The following is an 11,963-nucleotide window of genomic DNA, read 5'->3' as shown; positions in this document are numbered from 1 at the left end:
GGACCACACTGAGGCTGTGAGCTGGGCTTTTCAGTCACATTCCAAAGCAAAGAAATTAAGAAGTAATGTGTGTGTGTGTGTTTCTCTGATTGTCTACAGAGAACGCATCAGAAAGATTTCTGAAGGAACGAGCCAAGACATTTCCTGGTGCATTCTAGCCAAGTGAAAGATATTGTATGGCCCCCATCTCTTGGGGTTGTATTACTCCCTACTTGAGATGATATTCCATACTAGTGAATTTTATACCTATGTGACTACAGTACCAATGGCACAAAACTTGGGCCAACTATATCTGAAGGCTTTTTAAAGCTTCTGAACCACACGGCGTATCTACACACAGAGATGATCTAAGTACTCAGGCAAACAGTCCCATTCCTGAAGCCTAGCAAGTTGCTCTTTATTCTAGTGGATGAACCAAACTCCTCTATGTGTCTGCTTTAAGTCAACCTGATCTTTAGCCTTTTCCATACTATGTTGTTTAGGAGGACAGTTTAAATAATGTCATTGCACCACTGTGGTCTTAATTTCTAGGTAGGAATAACCAGGCTTTTCTGAGGTGCTGATGTAATTGGACTCTCGTGTCTTCTTCCCTAGGTGTAGGGAGACATGATTGCTGGTCTTTTTCTAGCCATCCTCTGCTTGGAAGCCGACTTAACTGCCTCAACATTAGATCCTAGTTTGGATGTTGCATGGCATGAATGGAAGATAAAACATGGGAAAACATTCAACATGGTTGGTAGCATGGAAATTCCCGTAGACAGTAGTCCTGGTGTTGTGTATGTGTGGAGGTGTGTGTTATGGCCATACCATGGATTCCGAATTTCAGCTCCGTTCAAGGCTTAAGCTGAAGACGTGCATCAAATGCATTGTGTGACAAAAATCTCTACTGTTGCTGGGTGTAGATAATGGTTTCTAGAAGAGTACAACCATTTTTTTTTTTTTTTTTTTTTTTTGCCATGGTTCCTCTTCATCAGCGGGTCCGTTGAGTGGACTTGGGTTGGATTTGAGATAGAAGGAAAGATCACAACATGTGTTATTTTCCAGAATGAAGAAATACTAAGGAGAGCAGTGTGGGAGAAGAATTTTCAAATGATTGATCTGCACAATTGGGAGTACCTTGAGGGGAAGCATGACTTCACCATGGCAATGAATGCGTTTGGTGACTTGGTGAGTGTGACGTAAATTACACAGCTTAGTGTCTCTTCTCTTTGGTTCTTTATAAATATCCTCAATGATTTGGTGACTTTTTCGAAGTCTGATGCAGAATTCAAGGAAATGATGACTGGCTTTCAAATGCAGAGGATTAAGAAAACACATGTAATCCAGGATCCTCTGTTCCTTTATGCCCCCAAATACGTGGACTGGAGAGAGCAAGGCTATGTGACTCTCGTGAAGAATCAGGTATGGCAGTGTGACGTTCCCAACTTTCACCACTCACAGGAAGCTACAAAACAAGCATCATCTTTGCTTTTTCTGAGTGTGGAGCAGCACACAGTTCACTGTTCTATAAAAATTATTATGGTGTGTGAATCATCCACAAATGCCTGTAATTAAACTTGTGAATGACTTTTTCTTTATCTCTTAGGGTCATTGTGCCTCTAGTTGGGCTTTTAGTGCCACTGGGGCCCTAGAAGGACAAATGTTCAGGAAAACAGGGAGACTGATCCCCCTGAGTGAGCAGAACCTGCTGGACTGCATGGGGTTGAATGTTACCCATGGCTGCAGTGGTGGCTTCATGCAGGATGCTTTCCAGTACGTGAAGGACAATGGTGGCCTGGCAACTGAGGAATCCTATCCATACAGAGGACAAGTAAGTAGAACTCCTGTGCTGCTGCTATGTCAGCTCAAGCTGTAGGAAGCCGAACAATTCCAGAGACAATATTTTCTCCTCAAACACATATTGTTATTGATTTTTTTGTTATTGATTTTTTAACTGTTAGAGAACTGCATGAATACTTACATGTTTTGATCAAATCTACACCATTCCATTGCCTCCAATTCCTCCTCTGTCACCCCCAAACACTTCCACTCCCCAACTCCCTGTGGTCTTTTTTCCCTAAACCCACTAAGCCCACACAATACTGCATGTGTATAAATGGTATAAGCCCATTCCTGGAGCATAAGTAAACTCTTAGCAGCCATATACCTAAAGAAACTTACTCTGCTCCTAGTGCAGCTAGCATCAGTTACCAATAGCTTTTCAGCTGGGGGTGGGACTTGATGATCCTCTCCCTATTTGTGCTGGTATTTTAGCAGGATAGATTTTGTGATGATCATGTGTTTGCAGTCTTAACTCTGTGATTTCATTTGTGCAATGTCCCTGTCATGTTTCAAAACATACTTTTTTGTTGCAGATGTTCACTATTTCTTTCCCAATCTTTAGACACCTCTACACACAACTGAAGCAATGATATCTAAGCCTGAGCTAGCCTCCACATATGAGAGAAATCCTGATGTAGTTGTCTTTCTGGGTATGAGCTACCTCACTCAGAATTATTTCCAATTCCACCCAGTAACCTATGAACCTTATAATTTCATTTTTCTTTATAGCTGAATATATTCCATTGTGTATATGTGCCAACCTTGATTATCCATTTACTGGCAGATGGACAGGTTTTATTTTCTGGCCATTATGGATAAAGTATCAACGAACATGGATGAGCAAGTACTTTAGTCCTAGGACATAGACGCCCCCCCCCCCATGGTTAAATGCTGTAGCTTAATCATAACTTAGATCCATCTCTGGCTTTTTGAAGAAACTGCCCTGATTTCCATACTGGATCCACTAATTAGCACTCCCAGTAACAGTGAAAAAGGCCCCCCCTTTATTCACATTCATCTCAGCCTATTTTAGTCATTTGCTATATTATCTTATCTATTCTGGTCAGAATAGATGAAATTTCAAAGCAATATTCAATTTGTATTTACTTTGATGACTAAGGATGTTGGACATTTTGAAAAAGTATTCTGCTGCTATCTTATTCCTCCTTTTGAGAACAGTGATTAGTTCTAATACCCACAAATTTAATTGGGTGTCTGTTTTCATGGTGATTGGGTTTTTTTTTTCAATCTTTGTATATTCTGGACATTAATCATCTGTCAAACGTATAATGGTTAAAAAAAAAAAACTCGCATTCTGCATGCTGCCAGTTTTTTGAGTGATGGTTTCAGTCGCTGTAGTGAAGAGTTTTAGTTTCCTGAAGTCCTATGTGTGTCCATTATTGATCCTTTTATCAAAGCCAGATCACATTTATTCATCCAGTTTCCACGTAAAATTATTTTTAAACATGTTTTATTTAAGATAAAATTCACTTATACAGTTTTAAAACTTTTAAAAAGATACATGTGACGTTACTAAAAATGCAGATTACAAGCATAGAAGGACAACTTTACTATGATATGGAAATCTGAAGGTCATGATCATTTCCAAGGCACAAGGCAAAAGGGTGAGTCTTGAGGGGGCTCACTGGAAACAACTATACATTTTCCTGGATTAGTTTTGACTTTCCTATTGACATCTGTGCTCTTTCTTTCCATGTAAAAAGTATTGAAGGCATCCATCCATTCGACTTTTTAAAGACAGAATAATTTCATGAATTTGGCAAAAATTTTCACCGATTTCTGGAATACATTTTTTGTATTATTTGGTTCTGAGACAGCATCTTACTATGCAGCCATGGCTGGCAATGAACTTAGCAGAAAGAAACATACTCTGTGTCTAGGAGTTCTCTGACCCTTAGCACACAATGACAAAGAAAAATCATCTGTATCACAGCCATTTTCACCCCACAGGTCTGAGAATGTGCTATTTCTTAAGAGGTATGGGCTTTGTTGTTGTTTCCATATATTTTTCCACCCTTGTTTCCTTGTCTTTGCTCCCCCTGGTGGCCTAATAACAGAACTCTTTATTCTCTATAAACAGTCTCATGATTGTATAGTATCCTGGCATGCAGTTGCTTCTAATATAAACTCTGCACAAAAGCCACTCTTTTTTTAGGGTTTCTTGCATGATCTTTGGGCCCTAGAATCCCTTACTGAAAATCCACATTGCAGACCCAAAGTCATTTTTTTATTAATTTATTCATATTACATTTCAATTGTTAGTCCATCTCTTGTATCCTCCCATTCCTCCCTCTCTCCCGCTTCCCCCTACTCCTCTCCCCTATGTCTATGACTGAGGGGGACCTCCTCCCCCTGTATATGCTCATAGGTAGACCAAACTCCCCTATCTGTGGCAGCCTTTGCCTTCCAAGAGCCAGGACCCAAGGCAAGCATACCATGCCAGGCTCATAAAATGTACTTGCAAATGTTCAGGATAGCCTGCCTATCTTTTGCAGAAATGAGTGACTCCCAGAACATCTACCTCACATCTAAGTGCTTTCCTCTCCATATCCCAAAGGAAAGATCAACAGCATTTGTATTACAGCAATTAATTTCTTCTGGGTCATGAATAATTCATGGATGTGATGCTAACAATGCCTTGCTAATAGAAAATGGATTTGTAACAGCAGCAGGCAGAGAGCTGCTGTGGTGGTACTCAGTCCAGAATCCTACCTATGGACTATGAAACATGAACCCTAGGCCAGTGCAGTTGAGCACTTCAGCCAACATTTATTACAAGTAAAAGAAATAACAAGGAGGATCTTACAAAGAATGCTTAATTCTCATTCAGAAGGGCAAATAGAATAGACATGAGAAGCAATTGAGGAGAGGGAACAAGGAGGAAGCCTATCATAGATCCTCTGAAAGACTCCACCCAGCAGGGGATCCAAGTAGATGCTGAGACACACTGACAAACTCCTGGGTGGAGCACAGGAAGTGTTATGGAAGAGCTGGGGAACAGAGGCACCTGGAAAAGTCAGGAGCTCCACAGGGAGACCAATGGAGCCAACAGATCTGGGCAGAGGAGAGGGGGTGCTGCAGAGACTGGTGCACCAACCAAGGACCATGCATGGTGTGGACATAGATGCTCTGATCAGATGTAGTTGATAGGCAGCACAGTCTCCTTTGTGGGTCCCATAATACGGGGAGTAGAGACTACTTCTGTCATGGACTCTGGCCCCCACACATTGATCACTCCCCCTGGTGGGGCAGCCTTGCCAGGCAACTGAGGAAGAGAATACAGGCAGCCCAGATGAGACTTCATAGGCTGAGATCAGATATTATTAGGTGAGGAGGGCTCCCCTTTCTGAGGACTAGAGGAGGGAAGGAGAAGGTATGAGGGAGGAAGGATGGGATCGGGAGGCAACAAGGGAGGAGGCTACAAATTGGCATGTAAAGTGAACAAATTAAAAATATTTAAAAAAAAAAAAAAAAAAAAAGAATAGCTCCTGAGACTGGAAGGATTTCAAGAGAGGATCTTGCTTGAGTGGTTAAGGCTGTGGTTTTAAATGGTTACAGAACAAAGGGAACAATCTTGGCTAAGGGTGTAAATGGAAAGCTGTGGTCACAATGTCAGAATTGTGCCCCAAACGGGAACTCTGTCACGAACTAGTTTCTAAAGGCAATCAAGAGAGGGGACCTTGGCATCAGTTGTGTGTCCAGGTGCTTGGGGTCCCTAGATGGTTAAGGGCCAGTCTATAACTACCTAGCTTCTCTGGCTCCTGTCTCAGGCTCATCAGTCCTGATGCAGCAACAATCGTAGCAAATTATCTGTAACCATTTACTGACAGGACAACATGGAGTTGTTCTAGTTTAAACTAACCGATTGTGTTTACATGCCAGCAATTCCCCAGTACTGGGTCTGTAATGGATTTTAAGGTGTAACTTCAGACCAAACTTTCTTTGCGATTGTAGGGTGCCACCACACTGAATTATCTGATGTGCCCTAAGACTTGAAAGTCAAGTAGATAATTTGTCACTTTCTTACGCTGGTAAGGTCTCTCTCCTGAATGGGCTCTGTAAGGGGTTTTAAGGTGTGACTCATGCTTAAAAGACTTGTCACTGCTTTATGTTTCCATGGTTTCACTCCAGGATTAAGTCTTTCCTATGAACTTGGCTCCTGAGGTATTTTCTCCACTTCCTACATTTGTGTAGTTTCTCTCCATTGCAGATTCTTTGCTGCAGAAGTCCATCTGTGCAGTCAAAATATTTGTCACATTCTTAGTGTTTATGCTCTCTTTCAAGTGCAGATTTTTTTGGGGGGCGTGTGGTTCTTCCTTTTATATTATTTAATTAATTTATTCAAATTACAACTCAATTGTTATCCCATCATTTATATCCTCCCATTCCTCCCTCCCTCCCTCCCGCTTTCACCCTATTCCCCTCCCCTAGGTCTAAGACGCAGGGTGACCTCCTCTCCCAGTATATGGTAATAAGCTATCAAGTCTCATCTTGGTAGCCTGTTTATTCTTTCTTTGAGTGCCATCAGGCCTCCTCACTAAGGGGAGGTGGTCAAATATGGGGGATCAGAGTTCATGTCAGAGAGCGGGGACTGACTGTCAAGTGCAGATTATTGGATTCTGACTAACATTGGCACACAGATTTAAACATGCCGCAGTTCCTTTCCTTGCCCACACTTTTACTGGAGTTTGAGTGATCCAACTGAGGTATTCCTGCGGTCACTACATCTACGCTTGTTGCCAATTACTGTTGTGCTGTTTAATAAATTGTAAGATTTAAAGACTCATGAAGTGCTCTGTTGACTTCATTCCATTTTGACTTCTCTTGAATACTCGCATGCTGATGAATATTATTCTCGAAACCTTGATCTTGAAACCTTCTGGTATTTAATAAATAGCCCAACTACTTTAGTTCTCAACCACCACATGGCTGCAAGCCCTGTGAGTGGAGTCCATATATTCTCATTGTGCCTGGGAGACGCCCTCAGCAGATGTCCTCAGTCATATCTCTGAACATCAACAGACCCTGGGACACGTTTTCATGAGAAGCAGTCGTTTCTTCCCCTTTTTTCTTCTCTGACTTTCTGCCTCAGAAACAATGACTGACCTCTTCTTGGGCTGGTACTTTTGCTGTTGTATCTCTGTCTCTTCACAGCATTCCACAGGTGATCAGGCCTGGCTTATCAGTGTGAGGCCTGGGTTCCAGAGCACCAACTTCTGTTCCTATGGTGCTTCTCCAATGGCGACTTTCCTGGGACATCTCACACACAGTCCTTGCCTGCACAGTGAGTTTTCAAGTCCCTTTGAGACCTTAGCCCAATTTCTCTGTCACTCCATGTTTCATGAGACACTGCTTAACGAGGTCCCTCTGGAAATGACAAGTTTTCCTGATCTGCTTGCCTTTTGGTCCTCTGCACCTTTCTAAGTTGTTGGTCTTAATACCCTGTGCTACTGGGGTCCTGTTCAGAAAGTCCTTTACTGTGTCTAACTTAAAATGTGTCCCTTACTTTCTCCTTAACAAATTTGGGTTATCAGATTTAATGGTCTTGGTCCATCTGGAGATGAGTTTTGTGACAGGTGAGAGATAAGAATCTAATTTATTCTTTTATGTGTAGCTCTCCAGTCTGACCAGAGGTATTTGTTGAGAATTCTGTCTTTTTTTTTTCCCCCAACCGGTATTGTTGACTTCTCAGAATAGGAAAGTGAGCTTATAGGTGGTCCTCAGTTGGAGATGTCAGTTTTGATGCCACTACCTCATTGTTCCCATGACTGAATCTCTGTAGTAAGATTTACAATCAGAGATGATGATAGTGCTCAGAATTGTTGGGGCTGTTCTGTTTTATTTTTATCTGTTTGTTTTGGTATATGAGTGTGTGGGTGGGTATGTGAGTGTGCTTCCATGGGAACTTCAAGATTTTTTTTCAATTTCTGTGTAGAATTGCATTGGAGTTTTGATGGGGATTGCATGGAGTCGGTAGATTGCTTTTGGCAGAATGGCCATTTTCACAGTGTTAACGCTACCTATTTCTGAGCATGGGAGCAGCTTGTGTCTATCTTCTGATGTCTTCTTCCATCTCTTAAAGTTTTCATCATACAAATTTTCAATTGCTTGTTTAGGTTTATTCCAAAATATTTTGAGACTATTAGAAATGCATTGTTTCCCCCATTGTCTTCTCATTGTGTCTGTGATTGGTATATGCGTGGGTACTGATCACTGTGTTCTGACTCTGGTTATCAGCTATAGGGATTTTCTAGTTGAGTCTTCACAGTCTTGTGTGTATGGGATCTCAACATCTGCAAATAAGGATACTTTATGGGTACCTCTTCCTTGTATATTTGTTTACTTGTCTTATTGCTGTAGCTGAAATATAATGAAGAGTTGGGTCCTGGGAAATGTTAACAGAATTGACAATTCTTTGTTGTGGTTGTTGGTTGATTGGTTGGTTGGTTGGTTTTATGAATATGGGTTTTTTTCTTTTCTGTTAGAGTCTATGCTTTATTTGGTCTATTTATAAAGCAACAATCTGGGTGTAAAATGCAGAAAGTTCTCACTAGTTGAGACAGTGGGTTAGCACTGGAAACACTTAGGGAGAGGAGGGGATCTTTGCTGCTTTAGCCAGTAGATGAATATACAAATGTGTCTGCTTAAAAATAGATGTTTTAACATAAAGAAAAACATAGATTAAATATCCTGATTAAATATCATGATTAGTTTTGGCATTGATTCAGACTGATTCATCCCAAAGGCTGTGGTTGAAAATAGCCATGCCTTACCTTCATAATACATGTGTAATTGGTTTCCTTCATTCTAATCACATTATGCATATAAGTTAGCAAGGTAATTTTTAGCCATGAGCCATATGAATCCCTTGAAGTTTGTAAGAAAATTCTTCAACCAAATTAACAAAGAGAAAATGAAGGAAGACAAAAATTACTAAAATTAAGGATGGAAAGAAGAGATTACAGCAGACACTGGGGAAATTCAGCAGGTCAGAGGTTATATACTAAAATGTTATATTACCCTAAACTGGAAAATATAAAAGAAATGGGTGAAAATTTAGATTCATGTGACTATCAAAGTTAAAGCAAGATGAAGTAAATCATTTATATGAACTCACAACAACTGACATTGATTCTGTAATTAAAAATCTCTTAGCTATAAAAAATCCCAGAGCCAGAGGGATTCAGCACAGAATTTTATCATTCCTTCCACGGAGAACTAACACCAATTCTCCTCAAATTACTCCATAAAGTAAAAAGGAAGGAACACTTGCAAATTATTTTATGAAGCTATGAGTACCCCAATACCAAAACTAGACAAAGACTAAACCAAAAAAAGAGAGGGAGGGAGGGAGGGAGAGAGAGAGAGAGAGAGAGAGAGAGAGAGAGAGAGAGAGAGAGAGAGAGAGAGAGAGAGAGAGAGAGAATTACAGGCTAATCTCTCTAACCAACTTGAAGCAAATATTCTCACCATAATCCTAACAAACTAGACTCTGCAATACACCCAGATGATCATACACTATAATCAAGTCAGCTTCTTCTCAGAAATGCAGGGTTGCTATATATACTTAAACTAATAAGTATAAATTACCACATAGACTCAAGGACAGAAACCACATGATCATCTCATTAAATTGATTCATAGTAAAATGTCTGGAGAAGCTATGGATACCAAGGACATAGCTCAAAATAACAAAGGCAATGTGCTACAAGGTCATAGTCAACATGATAAAGAGAATCTTAAAGCATTTCAGAAAGAAAAAGAAATTCCCATTGTAGTAGTAGAATCGTTCTGTAAACCATCATAGCTTTCATGACAGTATTAGCCTTAGTATGGTTATTTGATGGGATGCTTTCCAAGGACCTCTTCTTGTTGCTGTGAACACATAAAAGTGTGAAAGCCACTCCACAAGGACACATCATTGCACTGTGAATATTTGTTATGGACAGAAGACCTATGGAGTGTCATTGAAACACAAGTGAGCTGATTTTCAGCCCGAGATCTGCCAGTAGAATTTCACTTCCTGGAGTGTTTTATAACAGCAATGACTTGGAGACCCTCATCTGTAATGTGCTGGCTTCTGTAGTTCTAGCTCATGTTCTCCAGTAAGGAGATGGCAACTAATGAATTTCTTTCCCCTTAACTTTAACAGGGTAGAAATTGCACATATCATTCTGAGAATTCTGCTGCTAATGTCACAGATTTTGTGCAAATCCCTGAAAGTGAGGACTCCCTCATGAAGGCGGTGGCTAACGTGGGACCCATTTCTGTTGCAGTCGATGCCAGCCCTGTCTCCTTCCGGTTCTATGATAGTGGTAAGTGTCTTCCTTTCTAATGATCCACACATCAAAGTTGTACCACCACCATGACAAATCAATTTCATGATTTCCTTGTTACATAATATTTAATGTAAATGTTTTCATTTATGGATTTTTATTCTATATGAAGAATTTTACATAAATTTTTTTACATTGCATTATTTAAATATAACTCTATGAATCCAAGTCCATTCATGGTTTTTAAGTTAGACTTATGCACCATGTGATATAATTTATCTGAATTTTCTCCAGTTTTTTTATATTTAAGATTTATAAGGATATTTCATTTATGTAAATAATTCTTATGAGAGACCTTTCAAATGCATCAATTTTTGTTTTCTGTGAGTTTTGCTTGGACTAACCTGTAAAGTCAATAAGATTTCTTGTGTGCATCCAAGCAACTGTTTTCCCAAAGGATTTATGGCAAATTTTATCTCTGATATAGTTACCAGAGCTTACAGCCTTCACCCTGATAAACATGAAGACTCCTGGTTTTATTTGTTTTGGTTGTTGTTGGTTTTTTTTTTTTTTTTTTTTTTTAGGTTTTTTTTTTTTTTTAGTTTTTGTTTTTTGTTTTTTTGGGTTTTTTTGTTTTTTGTTTTTTTTGTTGTTGTTGTTTTTGTTTTTTGTTTTTTGAGACAGCGTTTTTCTGTGTAACAGTCCTGGCTTTCCTGAACTCACTTTGTAGATCAGGCTGGCCTTGAGCTCACGTCAATCCACCTGCCTCCGCCTCCCTAGTGCTGGGATTGAAGACTCTTGCTTAGTCTTACTTGGTGTGTATATCATTCCAGTGAACTTCAGAAATGCTTCTCTTGCTCTTGGTGACATAGTCACTGTGAGACCACTGAAGCCTCTCACTCAGCTTTGGTTTTATTATTTAGGTATTTACTATGAGCCACGGTGTAGAAGCCTTCACCCAAATCATGCTGTTCTGGTGGTTGGCTATGGCTCTGAAGGAGCAGAATCAGATGGCAACACTTACTGGCTGGTCAAGAACAGGTATACATTTCAGAAAATATTTATATTTAAAGTTCAAAGGGGAATTACTGTAGTGAGTATTTGGCTTTAGTACCAGCAGTCCTCTCCCCACAGAGGTTGAATATAGAAGTTCTAGTGTGTGGTAGTAACATTATGCTTCTGTCATGGTTTGGGGCAGGGGTTAATATTTGTAAATCCTGACTCATTTCTAGTTCTGCACCATCTGCAGATGGGAGACATCCTGCCCTATCTCTGAAGTGTTTTCTAGAGTCCTATGTGAATCAACTATTGGTATCTGGGAGATGAGCTTTTGTCTTTCCTGAATCTTTCTATTAAGTGTGGTCTCTGGTTTGGTGCTTAAGGGGATTTACTATAATGAAGCTGCTGTGTTGTGTTCTTTCTATTTAATGGAAGATGTGCTTTTCTCCCAGCTGGGGTGAAGATTGGGGCATGGAAGGTTACATAAAGATTGCCAAAGACTGGAACAACAACTGTGGAGTTGCTACACATGCCATCTACCCCATCGTATGAGCTTCTGGGCAGACAGAAGAAAGGTGTGGACTACGGATGGCATGTACTGAAGAGGGTTTCCCACTTCACAGACCAGCCTCTTTTGTTAGGGAATGACAGCTGGGATGCACAGTTGATGTGAATTAAACTCATAAATATCAGTTATTTACTAACAGCTTTCATAAAATATGGATTTTTCTTTTTTTAAAAATGTACAAATTTACATCATCAAAAATAAAGTTTAATTTCAAAATGATAGTAGGACTTCTTTGTTAGTTTAGTACTTAATTTAATATGAAGACATAATTTGTGTGT

At 39.9% G+C, this 11,963-nt stretch overlaps 1 protein-coding gene across 1 annotated transcript; it reads left to right on the top strand.

The window, feature by feature from the left end:
- The first annotated feature begins 606 nt into the window (after positions 1-606).
- On the top strand, positions 607-11,669 carry LOC127193863 (testin-2-like). Its single transcript, XM_051151119.1, has 7 exons — positions 607-732; positions 1,045-1,167; positions 1,255-1,401; positions 1,586-1,810; positions 9,995-10,157; positions 11,042-11,159; positions 11,570-11,669. The coding sequence occupies exons 1-7, from the start codon at positions 607-609 to the stop codon at positions 11,667-11,669; spliced, it is 1,002 nt and encodes a 333-aa protein (XP_051007076.1).
- Positions 11,670-11,963: the final 294 nt, after the last annotated feature.

The sequence above is a fragment of the Acomys russatus genome, chromosome 9, assembly GCF_903995435.1.
Source record: "Acomys russatus chromosome 9, mAcoRus1.1, whole genome shotgun sequence".
Lineage (NCBI taxonomy): Eukaryota > Metazoa > Chordata > Mammalia > Rodentia > Muridae > Acomys > Acomys russatus.
Note: the sequence above shows the minus strand (reverse complement) of the source record. Positions and strands in the feature narration are given on the sequence as shown.